General features: G+C 39.1%; 3 protein-coding genes across 8 annotated transcripts; 2 read left to right on the forward strand and 1 right to left on the reverse strand.

The window, feature by feature from the left end:
• LOC107044512 lies at positions 1 to 15520 on the forward strand. 6 transcript variants are annotated; one of them, XM_015266417.1, is made up of 6 exons: positions 1 to 423; positions 9084 to 9236; positions 9996 to 10136; positions 10209 to 10323; positions 11702 to 11928; positions 13221 to 15520. In XM_015266417.1, exons 1-6 carry the CDS (start codon positions 297 to 299, stop codon positions 13385 to 13387), a joined length of 930 nt encoding a protein of 309 aa, XP_015121903.1. In that variant the 5' UTR covers positions 1 to 296; the 3' UTR covers positions 13388 to 15520. The 6 variants fall into 6 exon arrangements, with proteins under 6 accessions (XP_015121903.1, XP_015121905.1, XP_015121904.1 ...); XM_015266419.1 differs by having other exon boundaries at positions 13233 to 15520; XM_015266418.1 differs by having other exon boundaries at positions 11702 to 11922.
• Positions 15431 to 18357, reverse strand: LOC107044514 (zinc finger protein 830). The gene is made up of 4 exons (XM_015266424.2): positions 17942 to 18357; positions 16476 to 16947; positions 16005 to 16174; positions 15431 to 15688 (listed from the first exon to the last, which is right to left on the reverse strand). Exons 1-4 carry the CDS (start codon positions 18043 to 18045, stop codon positions 15547 to 15549), a joined length of 888 nt encoding a protein of 295 aa, XP_015121910.1. The 5' UTR covers positions 18046 to 18357; the 3' UTR covers positions 15431 to 15546.
• On the forward strand, positions 18180 to 22952 carry LOC107044511 (polyribonucleotide nucleotidyltransferase 1, mitochondrial). Its single transcript, XM_015266416.2, has 4 exons — positions 18180 to 18338; positions 19433 to 20879; positions 22111 to 22419; positions 22483 to 22952. Exons 1-4 carry the CDS (start codon positions 18181 to 18183, stop codon positions 22861 to 22863), a joined length of 2295 nt encoding a protein of 764 aa, XP_015121902.1. The 5' UTR covers position 18180; the 3' UTR covers positions 22864 to 22952.
• The last annotated feature ends 706 nt before the right edge of the window (positions 22953 to 23658 follow it).

The following is a 23658-nucleotide window of genomic DNA, read 5'->3' on the forward strand; positions in this document are numbered from 1 at the left end:
GACGCCGTTGCTCGTCGGCTGTCTGTCGGCCGTGACGCATTCTCAGCAGCGTCCAAACAAAGGAAGGAGTACAACACAATAAGCACAAAAGAAAAAGATATATTTCTTTTTCGCGGGGAAAAGAATTTTTGTAGAATTCAGTGAGTTCGCGGGTGTGTTGTAACAGTGATTGTTCGAGAGAGGGATTATATCGTGAATTAATGAGTCCCAATGGGTGGGTAATTCGGGATAGAAATAATGTAATATGATAAGGAGTGAAGCGACGGGCCTGTGTGTCCGTGGCAAGGATTAGGATAATGCACAAAGCGTTGGGAGGATCATCGAGAATTATTCGGCTATTTTTACTGATTTTGGGATCATGGCTTGTCCTCGGAATGCCGGCCCGAGGGGACCCGGACCCCCCAGAATTCACAACAATGGAGGGTAAGATTTTCTCTATAAAAACCATTCAGTTTTCGTCGAATATCTCGGAATCCGAAGGAGATATCAAAATTTTCGTTATGACCTTTTTTGTAGCTCTTGAAATTATTTACAAAAAAGTCTCCACAAAAAGTTTTCTATCTCCATTAGATCCCGAGATATTGAAGAAAATACAGTCGTCATTGCGTGAAAGATGAATAACGGATGAGCAAAAGCGAAAATTCTATGAAAGGACTGAATCTCTTCATCTCAAACTCTCAAACTTCATTACCAGAATTAACCCCTGATAAAGAGCCCAGAATCGCGAGTCCTTTTAATTGGATTTCCAGGACCGAGTCACTGCAAACTCCGTTTCAATTAGCCGCTGCCTGAAAAAGTAGTTTAAAAAAATTACAGTCAGACGCATGAGGGTTGAGAAGGAAATGCCCCTGGCGACCTATCCGCAGTGGCCCTATGCCAAATGCCCTAAGCATTAGTATCGACTCACCAGTATTTTTGCCAACTTCTGTCTCTCCCTTAACGCGAAACAAAGAATATTGAGAAAATATGGAGATAACGTGCAGCAGGTTGTGACGCGGAATAGCCATTGAATGACGTACACCGACGATTTTTTTTTTTCACTCTCACCATTTCTTTTTCAATTCCGCAAAATGATGCAATCACGCGAGCATGTGGCACCCCGACGATGTATTTCAACATTGAAATCGGGTGAATTCGATTTTTCCGGGTCCTCGCACCCCTTTGTGCCGCATGTTCAATCGATGTTCACCAGTTTTTTTGTAAAAAAATTCCATCTTTTTTTTTCGAGAGTCTCCTCTTTTATTCATGAATTCAATAATTTATGAATTATTTATTAAATTTTTTCCTTCATTTTTTTCAAACTATAAGTTTTGATGTTTTTTTTTGTAAAAAAATCTATATTTTTTTATTCTCGAGAATCTCCTCTTTTATTCATAAATTCAATAATTTATGAATTATTTATTAAATTTTTTCCTTCATTTTTTTCAAACTATAAGTTTTGAGGTTTTTTTTTGTAAAAAAATCTATATTTTTTTATTCTCGAGAATCTCCTCTTTTATTCATGAATTCAATAATTTATGAATTATTTATTAAATTTTTTCCTTCATTTTTTTCAAACTATAAGTTTTGATGTTTTTTTTTTGTAAAAAAATCTATATTTTTTTATTCTCGAGAGTCTCCTCTTTTATTCATGAATTCAATAATTTCTGAATGATTTATTCACAATTTTTCCACTTTTTCCAATTACAAGTTTAATTCTGTTCTTGTTATTGTTCTTTACTCACTGAACTTGTTTTCCTTTGTTGTCGTCAGGATTTCCCATGTGCCCAGGCACAAGCCAACCCGTCATATGGAACAAACGTTAGACGATCGAAGTGTCGTTGCATTACCCTGTGACCTGTTGTGTACAAGCGGGGTCGATAGCAGTAGTATAAACCCCTTGAAAATCAGACCGCCATTATAACTCCAATGTTGAGACGATTGTGTCAAGATATCGATGCACTCGCAAATTGCGACGCAGTACCTGAGCCCCCAATTTCTCTGACAATGAAACCCCGAATTAGTGCGCGTCAAGGGATCCCTCAATGGCTGTGAAAAAAAAAAAATTCGCCTGTTCGGGGAATTTATCGTGCATGACTGCGATGATATTCACTCTGATTATCGCTCGGAAACTTATTGACGGTATTTATCCAATAATTTCTTTTTTCATTAACATTTTATTTGCATTTTAATGAGACGACCCGTGTTGCCCCAGTATTTATGAAGATAATAGGGGCAAAGTGGAAGGGCAGTGAATTTTGTTGTTTAAGAGTCAAAGAGTGGTGAGGGTCAAGCGGGAGAGATGAATGAAGTGATCAGAAGTAGTAAAATTTTTTGAGGGTCAAACGGGTGAGACTAGTAGATGAACTGCCTCTCCCGTTTGACCCTCAAGACCATTTGACCCTTCATCATTTTTTTTTAGTAATAGAGATGGAAAAGAATTCTCTGGACTGTACTCCAACTTCGTTGTTCAAGGGTCAAATGGAAGAGACGAACGAAGTAATAAGAATAATCAAAATTTCCTGAGGGTCAAATGGGAGAGACCAGCGAAGTGATCACTCCACTCGTCTCTCCCATTTGACCCTTGAGAACGTTTAACCCTTCTGATTACTCTGCTGGTCTCTCCCGTTTAACCCTTAAGAATATTTGACCCTTCAACTGTCTCTCCCGTTTGCCCCTCAAGACCATTCGACCCTTCCTCATTTTTTCTAGTGATAGAGATGGAAAGGAAAGTTCTCTGGATTGTAGTCCAACTTCGTTGTTTCAGGGTTAAACGGAAGAGACGAACGTAGTAATCGGAAGAATCAAAATTTCTTGAGGGTCAAATGGGAGAGACGGAGGGGTCAAGAGGGTCAAACGGGAGAGACGAACGAAATGATCACTCCACTCGTCTCTCCCATTTGACCCTTCCGATTTCTCTGCTCATCTCTCCCGTTTAACCCTTACATTTGATTCTCCACTTGTCGCTTCCGTTTGACCCTCGAGAATATTTGACCCTTCATTACTTTATTGAGCAATAGAGATGGGGAAGAACGTTCTCCGAATTGAACTCCAATTTCGTTATTCAAGTATTAACGGGAGAGACGCGTCAAGTAATCAGAAGAGTCAAAATTTCTTGAGGGTCAAATGGGAGAGACGGAGGGGTCAAGAGGGTCAAACGGAAAGGACGAGCGAAGTGATCACTCCACTCGTCTCTCCCATTTGACCCTCCACCTGTCTCTCCCGTTTGACCCTCAAGACTGTTTGACCCTAAAAAATTTTTGTCGAGCAAATAATGAAAAAAAAAATTATCAGAATTTTTCCTACCTGTCATTCCACTTTTTCCTCCTCGAAATACGACACGACAAAGTCACTGAATTAGTGAATTGGAACGGACGGATGAAGTCAAGTGAGATGGATCAACACTGGTCAGACAGTCTGACGAATATCACAAAGAGTCCTTTGAACCAAAAGACCCTCAGTATTGTTCCCCATAAACCCGAAGGGGCTAAAATTTCCCCTGGATTAAAAGGCTCAAATACATGTCCCGAGGGATTCACTCATCCCCCTAGTCCACAAAACGTCGCAGTGGCAAACGAGAAACACGAAAAAGAGAAAAAGGATTTGGGTAAAAAACTTTGAGGGATTAAAAGAGAACCTTCCTTATCCTTGGAACAAGAAACTGCCATGCAATTAAGGGTGCAATGCATCATTTTCAGATCTCTGCAAAGTTTCAAGGCTCTTGGTGGCTGAAAATGTGCCGTCGCTAGTCTCCCACTCAAGTCTGCAATGCAGATATGTGTTATTTCATTTTGGGTCGTTTGACTCTGCGGAATTATTACTGTCATTATCTTGTTTCTATTCTTGGGGTTGAGATACACGTGAGCAGTCGGAATTAAGAACAAACTAGGGGAGATTGGGGTAAAGTGGACTGAAGGGGCAAAGTGGAACTGTCGAAAACATTTTTTTTTTCAAACATTTGTTACTTAAAAATCACGAAGGGTCAGAAAATTGGCAATCTTTCCAGTTTGCCCCATTCATAAAAACTCTAATGAAAAATATTCCAATGAGATGAACTCATTTATGATAATGCCCCTGAGCAAAGGGAAAATAGTTGCATAAATTAAAACCTTCCACCTGACGGTGTCCGGTTCAATGGCTGTCAGATTCCGTAATTGAGGAAATTAGAAATTAAATTACGCCCCGGGCAGCAGTTAATATCCGTGTAAAACTATAAACACGTTGATTTACGGCTGTTCATAAATTCAATTACGAGAGAATGGGGTATATTGCTGGGGTGGGTTCGATTGGGAGATGTAAATGACTGGAACAGCGAGGAGTATCCCTTGGATTTTATGAAATAGTTATTAATGATCGCATGAAATGGATCTAGGCCCTTAATAGGAGCGAATGGACTTGTTCGTAAGATGATGAATAATAAATTACTGATAGAACCGTCTGATCAGCTGTTGGAAACTTTTTCCAGGGTATATAGTTATAATTACGCTCTCCATTCAAGGGAGTATAAACCTTTAGGGTCGACGTGTTGCACCGGCAGTTGTTGAAAAACTGATGAATTATTCTTTCGTTTGTAGAAAATACTTTGTTCCAATTTCAATGGAAGGCTCTTTGAAAAATGCAGATTCTGAGCTACTTGTTGTTTCCACACATTGTGGGTTTATTCAGTCACTGTGTCAATGAATAATGAATGAAGCCAGGAATTCGCGGGAGATCTGGATGTATTTCTCAAGGGAAATGTGAGGTTTCGTCGACTGTCAGCTGAGAGCACTCGTCTCACTTAGTTATGAGGATCTGCTCAGCATCAGATGCATTGAAATTGTCTTTCATGGGCTGTTGGGGAGCGGTTTTGATTGCTTCGAATGAATATTTTCGTTCCAATGAATTTAGAAAGACAGATGGGTGGGAAGCGATGGTAGCGGAATTTGTGAATGCTTGTTTGGTAATTTGAAGGTTGTGGGGTCAAATCCCCCCTGGGGCATCTGCACTTTGACATGTCTAGCACTTCCGTATTCACTCGCAATGAATAATTATATTTTTCAACTGAAAAAATCATTCAACCGATTGATGAATTAATTTTTTGCATGAAAAATAAATCACTCAATTTTTAAAGGCCTTTGAATATCGAACGATTGGTAGAGCGTAAGTTAGCTCTGTTGGTAAGGGCATCAGCCTTGTAATCTGAAGGTTGTGAGTTCAAATCCCACTTGGGTTTGGCATTTCTCTCTGATTTTCTCTATCGAAACTGATCGAAAATAATTTTTTTTTCCAGAATTCAATTGATCAGTCAATTTAATCAAATTTATTAATGTACAAAAACCATTCATAACAATTACAAAATATTTAAAATGTACATTTTTACGCCTGAAAATTCTCCTAAAGTCTCTCGTAATTATTCATGCTTTACGAGTGGCCATAAAACAGACCCCAGAGACCCATCAACACTTGAAGAACTTTAAAAACATGGAAATAACTCAGCAGCCCCTCTGGGAGTAATTCTCCAAACTTTTTTTCCAATAACAAGTTCGCAGTTTTCCAACTAAAAATGATAGACCCGCCCTTCCGTATCTCTGGTGCTCACGAAGCCTCTCGTAATCTCCTAATGTCCAGTTCCTGCCCGATGGTGACTTGTATAAAACACATAATGACATCGCGTGACGAGTGGGGTCGCGACGTCAACGATGCCAATCGGGAGTTGCTAGTAGGGGCTGAGCCTTCCTTTGTGGGCACTCTTTATAATTTCTCATTTGCTTCATTTTAATTCCCTCCCCACGCCATTACATCCATTACAATCTACATTTTACAGCGGGCACAGAAAAAATTCATTTATAAAATGCATTTGGCAGATAAATCCTCATAATGTCTCCGTTCCGCTTGCTCAGTTCGCTTTGCCTCATAGAAAATCCTGGAAAAAGGCTCAACCAATCATTTTATGAAATTGAAATGAAGAATTAATTGATTCATAAATCGACTCACCTCGACATTTAGTTCTTTATAAATTTTTTTCCATCTAAGGGAGATGACAAAATTTTGCCGAATACTTTTTCCTCAGAGAAAAATAAATTCAATACCGAGATATTCGCGAAAAACTGAAGTCTGAGTGGAATCGACTCCTCTCATTTCCCCACTTCACAACTGAATTCTTTATCTTGAATTTCCACAAAAGAAAACTAGAATGAGAAGAGGTGTATTGTCCCGTCTGGACAAAGAATACGCCATTAAAGAATTCAATGGAAGCCCCAGTGGCACCTCAACTCGGATTTTTCCCTGAAAAATATGTTAAGTTACTTTATGACAAAAGTAGAAGTTCCAAAGTAAACAATTCCCTACCTCAGATCCATTTTCCCCGCATATATTTTGATAGTCAGCAAAGTTTCATTATTGTATTCCCAAGACCTCGATGAAACTTTTCAGCATCGGCCCAATGTTGGCAGGCATTCCGTTGATTTTGTAGTTGAAAAACGGAAAGTGAGGAGAAAGGATGGGAGGAACGTGGGAGGGTTCACAGGTGAAGCGAGTGGTGGCTTTTTGCTGGAGGCTGGAAAGGCTTTGGAGGATAACTGGCAGTCTGCCATCCTGCTGGAACGACCCACTTTTCAGGGATTGACCCTGGGGCTCTTCGATGCCTCTGCACATCCAATCATTCCGATGCAATACACGCTCTGTTGTCCTCTGGCATCACGTCGTTATTGCGTAATTCATGTGTTCAAATGGCGAGGAGGTTAGGGGTGGACGGCTTTTGTCCGCATTTGGTGCCACCCAGCCCCTTCCGCGTGATTTCCGGCTTCACCGAATGCATTTCGAGGATTAAGCAGTGCGTCTGCCTGGGGTGATTATCATAAATGATCGACAATGTGGTAATGGGGTCGATGAAAATTTCAAACTGCCGGATTTCACTGGTCATCAAAATAATGGATTTCCAAATGAAAAAAAAATTGTTGCATCAGAATTCTTCCCATCAGGCGAGTATAATTTAAAAATTTCAGCATCATTTGAAGAGGATAAGTAGTTTTAATATCTGTTTAAAAATGCGAGGTGGTGCAGAGGGCGCGGCCATATTGTCTCAGGGAGTTGCAAGATGGCGCCATCTAGATCTGTCGACCACCTCATATTTTTGAACATGTTTCAAAATTATTCATTCTCATCAGATCAATCTCAACTAGCGCTATCACATTCTCGTGATCGGAACAATTTTGATGTAATAATTTTCCGGAAGAATAATTCCTCACATCTAAAAAATTGAGTTGTTCTATTGTGTTAGGTTATGTCCCATCATTCTAATATTTCATATCACCCCTGAAATATCTCATTCGTAATGTTCTCTCCCAGCATCACCATAATCCGTCTGAACGGAGATAAACCTTTACGCTAATGGAAAAACATATTTACTCTGACTCAGCGATTTTCCTGAGAGACAGATAAGGACAGGGAGAATCGTTCAGACAGGATGATTCGATTTCATGGTAATGGCAAGAAGATGAAATACGATCACACCTGGTGAATTCTCCCCGCAGGATGTAACTGGGTCATTGGTGATATAGTAATGCTGTCAGTTAGTAGTTGATTCTCATTGCCCTCTTCATGAGGCTGATTCATCCTGTCCTCGGTATAGGCGTTAATCCATTGGGTGTAGGCTTCATCGATTACTTCCTGAAAGCTTCGATCCCCCCGGAAACCAATGGATCCGCATCCCCGTGGGGACCCCCCTCCCCCCCTCCACCGCCGGTGGGTAATCCTCAGGTTGTTTCATGCCTCAATTGTGACTGCAACAGCGGAATCGACTTATAGGAAACATGAGAGAAGCTTTTCGGGGCTTTATGACTGGGTATTTATGGAATTGTGAAAGTAGAGCGATCGATTTCCAGTTTGTTTTTGCCGAATATCTGTGAGTCTATGGGAGATAGCGATTTTTTTGTCAAAAAGTTTTTTGAAGCTTATCAAATTTCGGATAAAAAACATTTTGTGGAATTTTTTGCTAAAATCAGTCGTTGTTTAGATGCTTTGGTTTCAAAAATCTATGGAACTGAGAAAATAGAGCAATCGATTTGCAATTGGTTTTTGAGAAATATCTCGGAATCTATGGTAGATAGCGAAATTTATGTTAAAACCTTTTTTGGAACTTATGAAATTCTGCGTAAAAAAGGTTATATGAAGTTTTTCTCTAAAATCACTCATTACCGAGATAACTGAACAGTTAAAAAGATGAAGAAAAATCGAATGAAATTCCTCGTTTTTGTGGCTTTCGTCGGTCACTACCGCTTCCTCAATGAAAATACCCCTTCTTTTTGTGAATGACAAGACTTCATGGTGTATTCAAAAGCCCCGAGCACTGGAGAATCCACACGCCTGGGTCCTCAAGGTAAAGGCAAACAGAGATTGTTCAAAGTTGCAGTGGCCACCACCCTATATGCAAAAGGTTAAAAACTCTCGGGGCTGAAAAGCTCTCACCCCAACCCCTCTGATCTATTCTCCGTCGACTATGTGGGCTTATGTGGATCACAGCGAGTCCCCAGGGGCGCCGGTACCTCCCACTTCCTGATCATGTTCGACTTTGGAATCCGGCTGATGAGGTTCTCGCATTCTCTCACCTCGCCTTTTGACTCGGGTTACTGGGTTGAAGAATTCATGATGATCTCAATGGAGAGGGCTTTCCGCATCTCGAGACGAATTTAAATCAAGTGAATTAAGATTTTTCTTAATTGGACGGAGAAAAATCTTTCTAATGAATTTTTTCCCTCATCTCTATTTTAAACAAGTGGATTATTGCATTTTTTATGAATGGGTTTAACTATTAAACTATTAATTTAGTTGTTATTGTTGCTAATACATTTGCAATTTACTTGCGAATGGGTTCTCTTTTTTCAAATTCTTATTTCATAGCAGTCGTATTTCAAGAATCTCTGATATTGAAAAATTGTTGTCCATCGAATCTTTTTTTTTCTGTAGAAAAAAATTCGGAATTCCTTATTAAATTCACACACAGAATACCGGATGCTCCTTCAATGCTTTCTGATCGCGTATCTCGTTCAAATGAGATCTCCAAGAATTTAATATTCCACTGCAGTGCATTCCGCATCGATTCTAAACGCGTGTTCCGATGTCCCCAGATATGACCGGACGCGGATCGAAGAAATTTGGGGATGAGTGCAGGGAGGATCGGGAGTGCGGATTCGCCGGTTCCTTCTGCGATCCGAGGAACCGGAAGTGCTTCTGCCGAGAGGAGTTCAGCGCTACTAATCACATCGATAAATGCGGACATCGTGAGTTGAATATCCCTCACATGATTTTTTTGAGTAAAAAAATCATCTTTTCACCCGGGCGACTCTTCAACTGCGATGTTTCAACTCATTTAATTTAAATTATTGCATTTTCAGTAATTAGCCAAAATTTCTCAATTTTTATTTTCATTTTTTTGTTTGTTTTCTACTAGACAACGTAATCCAACTCAATTTAACAGTTGAGCCGACGCATGAATAATTAATGTGATATAAAGACCTATTTTTAGTTCAATTATAAAATTGAATTTTCTGTTTACTGAAATTTTATTACTATATTTCGATTATTGTTTGGACGCCCAAGTCAGAAAATCGTGCAGAAAAAAACAATTATTGTTCCAATTAATAACTCAATAGAAACATCAATGAAAATCACTTAATGATTGATGATTAAAAATTCCGCATAAGTCAGTGAAAAAGAGAAAAAGAGTGATTTTTGCGATTGACTATTCATTCAAGTCTTTCGTCACGATCTCTATTTTAATTTGTAAACAAATATTCTGTTTGATCGTTGACGTTTGAAGAAATTTCGGCATAAATTTGCTATGAATATCATTTATTTGTGATATATTGATTCAAATTAGTTAATTCAAATTATTGAGTCAAATATTATATTGAGTCAAATTAGTTAATTGTTGAAATGTCGCCTAGTAGAAGACATGCATTCAATAAAAAAAAATCACGGAAAACCGAGAAAAATTTAATTGAGAAAAATCCATTTATCAATATTCAATTTTTTGACAGCTGTCAATGTCAACGAATCATGTTTCTTCACTGAACAATGTGAACTCAAGGTACCGCAGACAGAATGCAGGGATGGAAGATGCATCTGCATCTTCCAGAAGATTCCCGTAATGCAGCCCAACGGAATCATCGAATGTCTGGGTAAATAATTTTTTTTTCAGTCTTGAAATAATCTTCATAATGCGTTGGTATAATTGTCTTGGCCTTGAGTAGCTGAAGTGAAGGAAGAGGAAAACCTTCGGTATGTGGATCCAGCTATGATCGGTATTCTGGTTGCAATGGCACTGATGTTCGTCATCATCTGCGTTGTCCTTCGACTTTTTAGCAAGTGGGTTATTATTACATTAATCGTCGATATTATCATTATTATTATTTAATTTTTTTATTTTTGACTGAAGTGTGACGTGAATGATTTACTTAAATGATTGTTACAAGGAGGAGTAACGGAGGGGACCTTTGTGGCCCTGCAGACCCTTGGGGCCTCGTGACCCTTGGGACTTTCAGGGTCATAAGGGCTATAAGGGTCGCAGGGTCCACCGAGGTTAGAAGGGTCAAAATTCCTTATTTGACATTGTTATAAATTTATGCGATGTTACAAGGAGGCGTAACAGTGGGGGTAACCTTTGTGACCCTGCGGACCCTTGGGCCTTGAGGTCATAAGGGCCATAAGGGTCGCAGCGGCCATCAAGCTTACAAGGGTCAAAATCCCTTATTTGACATTATTATAAGTCTATGCGATGTTACAAGGAGGCGTAACAGTGGGGACCTTTGTGACCCTGCGGACCCTTGGGCCTTGAGGTCATAAGGGGCATAAGGTCATAAGGGCCATAAGGGTCGCAGCGACCATCAAGCTTACAAGGGTCAAAATCCTTTATTTGACATTGTTATAAGTCTATGCGATGTTACAAGGAGGGGTAACGGAGGGGACCTTTGTGACCCTGCGGACCCTTGGGCCTTTTTGGTCATAAGGGTCTGAGGCTCCACCAAGGTTACCAGGGCTAAAATCCCTTATTTGACATTGTTATAAGTCTATTCGATGTTACAAGGGGGCGTAACAGCGGGGACCTTTGTGACCCTGCGGACCCTTGGGCCTTGAGGTCATAAGGGCCATAAGGTCATAAGGGCCATAAGGGTCGCAGCGGCAATCAAGCTTACAAGGGTCAAAATCCCTTACTTGACATTGTTATAAATCTATGCGATGTTACAAGCAGGGGTAACGGAGGGGACCTTTGTGACCCTGCGGACCCTTGGGCCTTTTTGGTCATAAGGGTCTGAGGCTCCACCAAGGTTACAAGGGCTAAAATCCCTTATTTGACATTGTTATAAGTCTATGCGATGTTACAAGGAGGGGTAACGTCGGCGACTTTTGAGACCCTGCGACCCTTGAGGTCATAAGGGCCATAAGGTCATAAGGGCCATAAGGGCCGCAGGGGCCACCAAGCTTACAAGAGTCAAAATCCCTTATTTAACATTGTTCTAAGTCTATTTGATGTTACAAGGAGGGGACCTTCGTGATCCTGTGGGCCCTTGGGCCCTTTAAGGTCGTAAGGGCCATAAGGGCCTCAGGGTCCACCAAGGTTACAAGGGTCAAGAGGGTTAAAATCCCTTATTTGACATTGTTATACTTTTTTTCCCACAATTTTTTTTCGTTTCATTTCTCTCAATAAATTTTCCCCCTTAATTCCACCTAAATTAATGACTCCCAGGGCCCGTTGGCGTGAGAACCGAACAATCTTCAACACCCCGAACGCCCGTTTGATGAATGTATCCCTTCTTCGTGACAACAACAAGCTGCTGCATGCCCAGGAGAGACGAGGCTCGCGAGCAAGTCAACGGGGTCCATCCCGTCAGCCCTCGATGGCATCCCTCCGAGCCCACTCGCCCAACGGCTCGCAGCAAGGTGCGAAAAATCCCCAGCGAGTCAACAGTACGGGTTTTTATCAATTCAATTACTAAGCAAGCAACTTCAGTATTTATTTGACATTGAAGAATTTTTTTTAAAGGAGTTTGAGGGGCAGCCGCAGGAGAAACGATGATCGAAGGGAGGAGAATCACTCTCATCCCTTTGATAACTCATTCTCCTTGCTCATGATCCTTGAAACGATGATTTTTTTTATTAGAGCAACTGAGATATTGTGGTATTTGTTACTGTTTCATCAGAACTTTGTAGATAGTCCTGTGATCTTGTTTCTCTCCCTAACTCGAGGATATACTGTTCGACGAAATGAGTAAAGTTTCTGTTTGAATAGTCATACGTGAAGGAATATTGTCGCATGTGGTTATTGGTGATAGTCGAGTCATTTATCTGGTTAAACTTACTCTTCGATTTTTCTGTCATGGGGAGAAAGAGCATTGGGGTAAAGTATGGAGAAAGCTTAGACATACATTTTTCTTCGTCACTAGGTCGCACAGTCGTTCATCGTGAAGTGATGAAATGCGGAACAGGAGTTTTTTGGCGTCGATTTTTTGGCGCCTCATGTCATCAATAACAAAACGTTAATATCTTTCGAGAAAAAACATTTTCATATTTTACTGAAAAGAATTATTATTTAACAAACTATTGCATCAATTTTTTTCTCTATCAAATTCATTTTTTCTTAACATTCACCCAACAGCAAATAACAATATTTCAATTTACAAATTTTTTGATTAATTTTTCCAGAGTTTTCCAGAGAAGAGTTTATTCTGCTTTCACAGTTGTTGAAAGTCTAATCCGTTACTCTAATGATAATCAATGATTGCATCAATTGCAGCAATTGATTTAATTAATACAGCTTATTTGATTAAATCATTCTTTTCTTCATTCTTGATGTTTCATAAAACAAAAAACCGAATTGAAGTCCGATCAAAGCCGTCGTTTCATCACTTCCTCAATGAGCAGACCCACCACTCTCTTCTATGTACATAAAAATGATGCCTATCACAACCATGATAATTAGCTGATTGTACTCTTCTAGTTGAATGACAGACATTCGCGTGAATTTGAAACGTGATTAAAAAAATAGTTGCTTGCTAAAGTAAATGATTTGCCTGTTGAAACTCGTGTCCAATGAGTAATAGCAATTATATTAAATTTAGTAATCATTTATTTCACAAATTTATTTCTTAATATTCATTTGTTTCTTTATTTTGTGTACAGTCTAGCAGTAGATAGACCTATTGACAATGAATAATTAAACGAGTGCCCCTATGATCGTCTGGAATGAATAGATGTCTGATTGCCAGGGTCTCGTACAGGTTCACGTCGTGGAAGTCGTGGCAGCAGTGGCAATACATCAGCTGTATCAGCACCTGGCACGAGGCCAAACAAGTCACCACCGAATAACACAACTGGTCTTGCTGATACTGTTCACGAGAATATTACTGTGGAAATAACTGAAGCTAAAGCGTAAATCAATCCATTTTCCGACGCACATTTTTGAAAATAGGGGAATCCCACTGTGTTGGGTGGATTTATTGGGGCTCCACTAGGGTCCAGAGACGAGTTATTACGCAGAATTCTACAACATTTCATGATAATTAGTGAAACGTAACAGATCAATCATTTTTTTTTTAAATATCGAAATATTTTCAGAAAAAGTCGTTTCAGGAGAAAAATTTTAAAAATTTTTGTTGGAAATTTACGCAGTTCTCTCCATAAATTGCGAATCCGTTCATTTTTCCACCAAATTAATCATCAAAAAAATGTTCTAATGAACATTTCAGATAACTTTCTCGAAATAAGTTTAAACTTCTAAACCAAAGTATTAGAATAAACAATCAGCTGTTGAGATTCGTAACTTCACGTGTGAAATGAAGTGATTATGCAATTGAAAAATGAAAAAATAAGAAACATGTGAATGGGACCACACGAAGCAGTTTCGAATCACTGAAAATGCAGAATGAGGAGTTGAAAATTCTCTTGAAAGCCACTTGATACATCTCTTTACCTTGATAATTATCACGTAATCAAATTTGCACAAGTAGCTAGATTAATTAGACCACGAATGCTCCCTTCGCTATAAAAATAATCACGATTAATAAATTACGGAGATATAATAGGAGATAATCACAACTAAAGTCCTCTTATTTATAACTAAAACTATGAAACTACCTGAATCAGCAGAAAATCTATCAAAGTATCTAGATTAAATTGAGGTAGAGAATTTTGTCGAATGGACGATAAAATTATAATACAGTATACACGACTAATCGTAGATAAATAATTCATGAAACTCTGCAAATTTAGTGCCTATGCTGTCGCATAAATAATCATTAACGATTAAAAATTAAAATACGAGTATAAAGAGATCTTAAATGAAAAACGATGCTTTCAGCTGAGGATTGTCTCTGAATTAATTGAGATTAAAAAAGTATTAATACTTCAAGAGAAAAATTAAAGGGATAAAACTGCTAAAAAAATCATTGAGAGTAATAAATAACGAAAAAGCCTAGCGACTGTGCTGTTCTGTGATTGTACAATGCTATCATAAAACGTTAAAATTATCTTTAAACCACAATTAGAACTTGATTGAAGACGACACGATGAAATCTTGTGGAAAAAAAAAATTGAGCGAGACGATTGCGATAACGAGATGCGCCTGATACCGAGGGGAAATTAGGGGAAGATTACCCTTCGGTCTCAGCCAATAGTCTCCGTTTAACCCTGGGAATCGACCACACGTAGTCTAGATACCAATGCTAATTGGTAATTTAGTTGATGCTAGGGTGAGTTTATGAGTAATTAAATAGCTGGACTTTCTATCCCCTTGGCTTAGAGCAGAGTGTCAGTGACACTCCCTTTTTTACCTCTTTTTTACTCTTTCAAAGAATGAAAAATGTGAAAAATATATGTAGAAAACACTTAAAGTCGTACGTGTACTAAAACATTTCACGAATCGATAGATTTCAGTATTTCAGTGATCTAGGGATTTGTCACATTTTCAGCACGCGATTGGGAATTTTTTTTTGATAATGGATGGGACGAATTCACGGAGAGGGGGTAGTCCAGCATTGGGGAAGCGTTTGAACTACTCTCTGTCGTGAATATGAAAAAACAAATCAAAGGACAATTTCATTCAATTTTAATATTGATTAAACTAATTTTCTTGGAGATGATTTCTCGAGGAGACGAATCGAGTGAAGAGTTTATTCTGCTTTTATAGTTGTTGAAAGTCTAATCCGTTACTCTAATGATAATTAATGATTAATTAGTTGATGCTTTGTGGGGTTGTGAAGAGGAGAAAGATAGAGTCATGGAGGTGCATTAATTGCAGCCAATACTGCTTATTTAATTAAAACAATCCTTTCATAATTCCTGATGTTTTATAAAACGAAATGGCATATTTCACGGTAGAGTACCCGATTTTTCTCTCGTAGTTATTAAATTCAGTTGTAATTGATAGTATTTATTATTAAGTATAGCATTTCGATATGAATTATCGTAGCTTAATTAACTCATTAAGATGGTATACCTTTATTACATTTGACGTATCTGTAATGTCTTGCTATTTGGATTCATTTTAATAAAATTATCTTACACTGGAGGGGTGAATGAGAGTTTATTCATTGACTATTTGTACGATGTTTTTGCTCGCCAATCTAAGAATTCGTCGTAATCACTCTCGTCACCACTCGACATGTCCTCATCCACCGATTCCTTCTTCTTTTCAGCTGCTTGGACTTGTTCTTTTCGTCTAACTAAATCCATCACTCTGCAAGAATTGAAGAAAATTAATTAAAAAATTGTTTAGAGATTACGAATTAGTTGAAATGATGCATTAATTCCATTCTAAAGCAATAGTTTTCGTATTTTTTCACGAGGAAAAAGTCAATACTCTGAATTTGCACAAATAAAACGCAAATTTTTCTCAAAATAAAATTTTTAAAATACAAAACTAGTCTTTAAAAGTGATTTAGTCCATTAGAAAATGATCGTTTTCAGTTTTTTAAAGAAATGAATGATTCAGAATGGAATGAATGACCGAAAATCGTAGGAAAAACCCTTCTGAATGATTTTATTAAAATTACCTGGACCAGTTACGAATCTGCTCCTCAATTTCATCCAGTTGCCTCTCAGTAGTAGCTTCCTCCTGATCCTCAGCGATAATCTGAGCAGATTGGGCAGCTTCTTCCCTCATTTCCTTCTGGAACTTGTCCCATTCCTCCTCAATGGGGTCTTTGTACTCCACATTTCTGACCTGTAAAGTAAAAAACAAGACAATTTCATTTTTTTATAAATGAGCATAGTTATTGTTGCTAATGAATTAGCAATTTGCTTTCGAATGGGTTCTCTTTTTTCATTTCTTATCTCTATTCTCTTCTATTATTTCATGTCACAGTACTATAATCAATTGAAATGTCATCAAAATTTTGGGTATTATACCGTTTTCTCAAATAATTCTACATTCAGATCCTCTCAGATTGTTTTCAAATATTTCTTGCGGAATTTAATTGACAAATTGATGATTGAAAATGGGCATTAAATAAAAATATTCACACCTTAGCATCTAAAATTGGATCATCGAAGAATCCCTCTGGCAGAGCAGCAGAATTACTGGTTTCAGGCTCTTTAACTTCCTTAGGCTCATCAGATCCTCTGGCACTTCCAACGCTCCTCGAAGCTTTTATCACCAACTCCTCAGTCTGTTTCGTGACTGACACGACTGTGGCTTTAGTCACTCCATTCGGATTGTCGAAGAAGTCCGGGGGCAGGGCTGAGGACGTCTCGAAACTCTTGAGGATCCCTTTGACCTTCTTCGGGGGGTCCGACTCTCTGTCCGGGGAACTGGGTCTTTTGAACGTTCTGTCACCTTTCGGAGGGTTCGAGGGAACTTCCTTCGTTTCTAGAATTTTTTTTGCGGATGAAACGTTCTCTCTGTGGGATTTTGAGTTCAGGTGGACTGGCCAGACTGTCTCGCTTCGAATTATGGATTTGCAGATTAGGCACATTAGCTGGCCAGTTTCTGTGTACGTGTGGAATTGTTGAGGAAAATAAAGAAGTACATTTCACTATTTGATGGTGACTACTAATGGGTTTTGGAGAAATTGAAGAATTATTGAAAATATTGGAGGAAACGATTATATTTTTTTATGAATTAGAATTTTCAGTCAGGATTGTAATAGAAGAAATGAGGAATTTATTCTGAGTGATAATTGAAGAAGAAATCATGAATTTTTTGGGCAATTAGAATTTTTAATGGCGATTGTCAGGGGAAAGAATGAGGAATGAATTGTAAATTCGTTGAGAAAATTAAGGAAATGGGATTCTAAATGGGAATTTAGTCAATTCTGTTGATTCTAAATATTGATTGGGGGAAAGATCATGAATTCTTTCGGGGAATTGGAATTTTTCATTGTAATTATGATAGAATAAATCAAGAAACCATTCGGAAATTGTTGAAAAAATGGAGAAGAATTATGAATTGAAATTTGATTAATTCTATTGAATTTAGTGATGGTTAATTTTAGTGAAATAATATAGAATAATTTCTAAAATTATTTGATAAATTAATTTTTTGTCGTAAATATGACGAAAATAATGAAGAATAAATTCTGAAAATATTGAAAAAAGAGAGGAGCAGATTTATAAATTAAAATTGGATTAATTCTATAGATTTTTAGTGATGATGGAGGCAAAAAATAATCAATTTCTTAAGCAGTTACAATTTCTAGTCATAAATATGATGGAAATAATGAAGAAATTGTTGAAAAAATGGAGCAAAAGAATTATAAACCCAAATTCAATGAAAAAATAATGAATTTCTCAAGCAAACAAAATTTATAATCATGATTCTGATGAAATAAAATAAGTAATAAATTCAGAAATTACTCAGTAATTAAAATAAAGCAATTAAAATCAAAATTTCATGAATTCAGCGGATTCCAAATGATATTTGAGGGAAAGATTATGAATTTTCTGAGAGTTTTGACAGATACGTTAACCTCTGAAAATATGAAAAGGATATTTTGCCAGTGGTGACTCAATCTTCCTCACAGCTCCCGCTTTCTTCTTGTGGTCCATCATGGCCTTCCTGAGGTCATGCTGACTGATTTTCTTCGCCCCAGACATTTTCACTCCCAATTATCCCAAAAAAATAACAAACCCCTAGACTTCAGAGCTTTTTTGAATGGAATTGAAGGTTAGAATGTCGTTGGTAACTCAGATTCCGTTGGAGTCGCATTTTTTTGTGCTCATGCCGGCATCATGGCATCAATAACAACATTCAGGTTAATTCCCTCCCGAAAATTCCATTATTCTCCCCTAAAACACCAAATTAGGTTAAGAAATGGAAGTCTCCATCAACTCCGGATGGCATCGTCTTTCCAGAATTCATCGGATGTCAGTGTATCATTATCTCATGGGTGAGTGCAATCTATTCTTCCATCGTCGGCTTGGATAACCTCGAAATCCAATGATGAAACCCCAACGAAAATTTATAATTGAGGATATCCAAGTATTTTTTAGAGATTGGTACAGACCACAGAGTCAACCACTTTCAGTCATCACATTTGTCAATTAAATTGCGTGAGAAAAATCTGAACAAAAGCAGGAAAATTCAGCCATTAAAATTACATTTTGCACAGAATTATTATTTTTTTAAACACTCGTTTATAAGGGAATAAATGGAATTGTTTAAACTTTCGGAATTCTGGTAAAATTCTGAATGTGAATAAATTTTTTGCGATTCCAAACAAATGATTTTTATGGTTGAGAATTGATTGTTTATAAATTATTTATTGAAAATGCTCGTAATTTTCGCAAATGGAAATTTTTTAATTATTTCATGAATCTTCTCTTAAAAGTAAACTTTGCAATTTTTTCGGATTTTTAAAATGTTTTCTAACGGTTCAATATCGAGATTCAAATTCAGAACTGCAAAATTTAAATAATAATAATCATTGTAAAATGTCTGGAAAGTTATGGTCAAATGGGGTTCAAATAAAAGCTCTGATGTCCGACTAGAAAAGTAGAAAAGGGTTTCACTGGAGAAAAAATTGCCAAAGTACTTGGATATCCTCAACTAGTGAAATTACGAAAGGAAGAAACGAAATTGATGAGTTAATTTTCTTCAGGCTTCAATTCCTGCTGAATATTTCGTAGTAAAAGGCAAAATGTCCATAAATACTTCTCTTGTAGCTTTTTTTACTCTATAAACAAATTTCTTCATCTTAAAAATGAAATAATTCATCTTGTCTTACGATTTTTCAAAGTTTTTCAAATGTCAATAGATATTTTGGTAATTTGATATTTTCGTCTGAAACCCCTCGTTCTGAAGCCAAATAAACAATTACATCAAAATTCGAAACGAAAGTTCTCCACTTCTTCCTAAAAAACGGCAAACAATAGCTCTTTGAAAATAAGTTACGACATAATTTTTGAGGATCTCCCCTCTACAAATCAAGATCATCACATCCAAAATAATTTCCAATGAAAACTGAATCCTGATGTCCCCCAGGACGTCCAAGAAACCCCTGACAATATCCACGGGAAAGCTAGCGAAATTCGCTGACGGCTGTGGAGTCGTCACCTTCGGGGACACCTCAGTGATGGCGACATCAGTAAGCAAGACCCACGCCTCCTCAAATTCCTTCCTCCCCCTAGTCGTCGACTACCGCCAGAAGGCGTCGGCCGCGGGTAGAATCCCCACCAACTTTCTGCGACGCGAGTTAGGCCCCTCCGAGCACGAGATCCTCACAAGTCGGCTCATAGACAGATCCCTCCGGCCCCTCTTCCCCGACTCGTATAACTTCGACACCCAAATAATGTGCAACATCCTCGCGATCGACGGGGAGAACGACCCAGACGTCCTAGCGATTAACGCGGCATCGGCCTCCCTAGCCCTATCAGACATCCCCTGGAACGGTCCCGTGGGCGCAGTCCGGGTCGGTTTCATAGACAACGAGGTCCTGATAAACCCGACACGCCACGAAATCCAGAAGAGTTCTCTGAACCTGATCATCGCAGCCGCTGGGCACAACCTTGTGGTCATGTTAGACGGCTGTGCGAATGCCATCCTAGACCAAGATCTCAAGAAAGCGATCAAATCTGGGGTCAAAGAATGCCAGGGCATCATCGCTGGCATCTCCGACCTAGCCAAAGCCCACGGAAAACCCAAAAGAAGCCTCGAAGAAGCCCCCAGAGTCAGCGAAGAGCTAAAGACAGCTGTCCGCTCCCTATCAGAAATCAAACTGCGAGACATCTTCATGGATTACTCTCACGACAAGATCTCCAGGGACATTGCTATCAGCAACCTCAGGACTAACGTCTTGGAGACTATGAAGAGCAGTGTCTCTGATCTGGATCTACCAGCTATTGTCGACGCCTTCGGAATGATCTCCAAAGACATCTTCCGGTCTCTGATTTTCGAGAACGACGTGAGATGCGATGGCAGGAAGCTCACGGACTTGAGACCGATCTCGTGTCAGGTTGACTTGTTCAAGCCTCTTCACGGCTCTGCCTTGTTCCAAAGGGGTCAGACCCAGGTGCTTTGCACCGTCACCTTGGACTCTTTGCACAGTGCGCTTAAGATGGATACGATAACGATGCTGACGAGCGGGATCAAGGAGAAGAACTTCTTCCTGCATTATGAGTTTCCGCCTTATGCTACGAAGGAGACTGGCCGGACTGGGCCCATCGGCCGGAGGGAGATGGGGCATGGGGCCCTGGCGGAGAGGGGCCTCAGACCGGTGATCCCTGAGGACTATCCGTTCACTGTGAGGCTGACCAGCGAGGTCCTGGAGAGCAATGGGTCATCGTCCATGGCTTCCGTCTGCGGAGGGAGTCTGGCGCTTTTAGATGCCGGGGTGCCGATCTCTACGGCCGCTGCTGGGGTCGCTATTGGGCTCGTCACTAAGTATGATGGGGAGAGGATCGAGGATTATAGGATACTTACGGATCTTTTGGTGAGTTGGAAAGAATAATTTTTGAGGGGGAGGGAGTTTCAGGGTTTTTTTCCCTTTAGGGTCAAATTTTAGTAGTTTATCTGTCTCTTGAAGGATCACGAAGGTCACAAAAGTCGAGTTTTGTAGAGATAAATTCTGTTTAACACGGTTACAAGGTTTAGTTTTTCATTTGGTGTTAGTAGGAATTATATTTGTGATTCCTAAGGTCATGATGGTCACGAAGGTCACGAAGACCTTTTGATCATAAAGAAGGTATGACCCTTCGTCAGTAATGAAGATGGAATCAAAGATTTTGGGAGTTGGTCTTGAAAGACGGACCAATGAAGAATACAATCCCAAGGTCGATGAATTGAATTTGCGATTCCTACGGTCAGGAGGGTCACGCAGGTCTCGAAGACCTTTTGATCGTAAAGAATGTATGACCCTTCGTCAGTAATGGAGATGAAATCAAAAATTTTATGAATCGGTCTTGGAAGATGAACTAATAAAGAATACAATCCCAAGGATGCGATGAATTGAATTTGCGATTCCTACGGTCAGGAGGGTCACGCAGGTCTCGAAGACCTTTTGATCATAAAGAAGGTATGACCCTTCGTCAGTAATGGAGATGAAATCAAAAATTTTCTGAATCGGTCTTGGAAGATGGACTAATAAAGAATACAATACCAAGAATGCGATGAATTGAATTTGCGATTTCTACGGTCAGGAGGGTCACGCAGGTCTCGAAGACCTTTTGATCGTAAAGAATGTATGACCCTTCGTCAGTAATGGAGATGAAATCAAAAATTTTCTGAATCGGTCTTGGAAGATGGACTAATAAATAATACAATCCCAAGAATGCGATGAATTCCATTCATTGCAGGGAATTGAAGATTACCGCGGAGACAAGGTCTGACAGTTTCGAGGGTCAAATGGGAGAGACGGATGGAGTAGTCAAGACCTTTGATCAGTCCATCTATCTCTGAAAGGGTCACGAGGGTCACAAAAGTCAAATTTTGTAGAGATAAAATCTGTTTAACACGGTTACAAGGTTTAGTTTCTCATTTGATGTTACGAGGACGAAATTATATTTGCGATTCCTAGAGTCACGAGGGTCACGCAGGTCACAAATACCTTTTGATCATCAAGAATGTATGACCCTTCGTCAATAATGGAGATGAAAACAAAAATTTTATGAATTGGTCTTAGAAGATTGCAGTCCCAGGGATGCAATAACTTCTTTCAATTGTAGGGAATTGAAGATTACCTCGGAGATATGGATTTCAAAATAGCCGGCACGAAAAAGGGGATAACGGCGCTCCAAGCGGACGTAAAAATTCCCGGTCTTCCCCTAAAAATTGTGATGGAGAGCATCAGTCGAGCGAAATCAGCGAAGGATGAAATTCTCGGGAAGATGAATGCCGTGATATCATCCCCTCGAGTCGGAAAGCAGAACATGCCAGTTAACGCGACTATAGAGGTGCCGGTGCACCAGCGAGGGAGATTTCTAGGGATCGGAGGGTCTAATTTGAAGAAAATTCTCGTGGAAACTGGAGTCAGCGTGAGTATTTCCCCATTATCTTGATGACTTTCTCATTATCTTCACTGAAATTTTTACTTTTAGATTCATGCGCAAGAGGAAAATGTCTACACCCTCTTTGCTCCGAACGAAACGGCGATGGCTGAGGCCAAGGAGATGATCAGTAAGATCTTGGTCGAGGAAAAAGCGCCGGAACTCGAGTTCGGGGGAATTTACACAGCTAAAGTGGTGGAAATTCGCGATTCTGGGGTGATGGTCATTCTGTACCCAAATATGCATCCAGCATTGCTCCATAATTCCCAGTTGGATCAACGCTCGGTCGTCCATCCGAGTGCTCTCAACATCGAAGTTGGCCAGGAACTCCAGGTGAAATACTTCGGACGTGATCCTGTCTCGGGGAGCATGCGGTTATCACGAAAGGTGCTCCAAACAGCCAGTGGTGTCACCAAAAATTACACGTCGTGAAAGATGATTGTTATTCTGTAAATATTCTGTAAATAAATTGTTTCTACCTCTCTGGTTGAACTTGACATAATAAATGTATATATTTTTAACGAACGGATATATTGGAGTTCAATACAGGATCTTCAATGCATACTTTGTGATACTATAAAGTGTGGGCCCATTTAATAATAATCCTATCGTAAAAAGGAGAAAGGAAATCGATCTCGAAATATCTCGAAAATCTCGAATAAGCGTAAGCGTAAGACTGAAACCAAAGCGCCACTACACTACAAAAATTCGGTTCTTAGGAGGGCTCTTAAATTAAGATCTAAGACTATAAGACTGGAAAAAAATCTTAAAATAAGATAAATTTCGGATCTTTTGACGGCGTCTTATGAAAATTAAGATACTGAAGGGGTCTTAACCAGGAATAAGATCTATTTCGTATCTTAAATTATAAGATCCGAAATGTAAGATTCAAGTGGAATCTGAGTTTGAGATTCTCAAGGTGGTTTAAGTAGAGTGAGGTCTAAGATGCTGCGAAAAAATGAGATGCACGCAAAATTAAGATGCAAAATCTAAGACCATTTCCGAGTCTTACCATTGAGTCCATTCAGTACTCAATAAATACATAAGGGGGGATGGAATTATTGTTGATATTAAATTGTTTAACATTATTTTTGGTGTGGCGTCGGGAGGAGCAGGGGTGGGAGGTGGAAAGGGCTATAGCCAAATAATAATATGAGTCCAGAGTTATCGGCTGGAGGGGGAGGGGGCGAAGGGGTAAAAGTGAAATAATGATGATTTTTTTTTTAT

This window comes from Diachasma alloeum, unplaced genomic scaffold (assembly GCF_001412515.2).
Source record: "Diachasma alloeum isolate Michigan unplaced genomic scaffold, Dall2.0 Dall_scaffold_00753, whole genome shotgun sequence".
Taxonomy (NCBI): Eukaryota; Metazoa; Arthropoda; class Insecta; order Hymenoptera; family Braconidae; genus Diachasma; species Diachasma alloeum.

Bases quoted from the DNA above. Each gene is read 5' to 3' on its own strand.
- LOC107044512 (XM_015266417.1), top strand. From the start codon at position 297: ATGCACAAAGCGTTGGGAGGATCATCGAGAATTATTCGGCTATTTTTA. The intron at 9,237-9,995 runs GTGAGTTGAATA...ATTTTTTGACAG, and splicing joins CATCGATAAATGCGGACATC to CTGTCAATGTCAACGAATCA. The intron at 10,324-11,701 runs GTGGGTTATTAT...AATGACTCCCAG, and splicing joins GTCCTTCGACTTTTTAGCAA to GGCCCGTTGGCGTGAGAACC.
- LOC107044514 (XM_015266424.2), bottom strand. From the start codon at position 18,045: ATGTCTGGGGCGAAGAAAATCAGTCAGCATGACCTCAGGAAGGCCATG. The intron at 16,948-17,941 runs ATATCCTTTTCA...ACAATTCCACAC, and splicing joins ATTGAGTCACCACTGGCAAA to GTACACAGAAACTGGCCAGC. The intron at 15,689-16,004 runs GTAATTTTAATA...CAATTCTTGCAG, and splicing joins CAGATTCGTAACTGGTCCAG to AGTGATGGATTTAGTTAGAC.
- LOC107044511 (XM_015266416.2), top strand. From the start codon at position 18,181: ATGGCATCAATAACAACATTCAGGTTAATTCCCTCCCGAAAATTCCAT. The intron at 18,339-19,432 runs GTGAGTGCAATC...GATGTCCCCCAG, and splicing joins AGTGTATCATTATCTCATGG to GACGTCCAAGAAACCCCTGA. The intron at 22,420-22,482 runs GTGAGTATTTCC...TTTTACTTTTAG, and splicing joins TCGTGGAAACTGGAGTCAGC to ATTCATGCGCAAGAGGAAAA.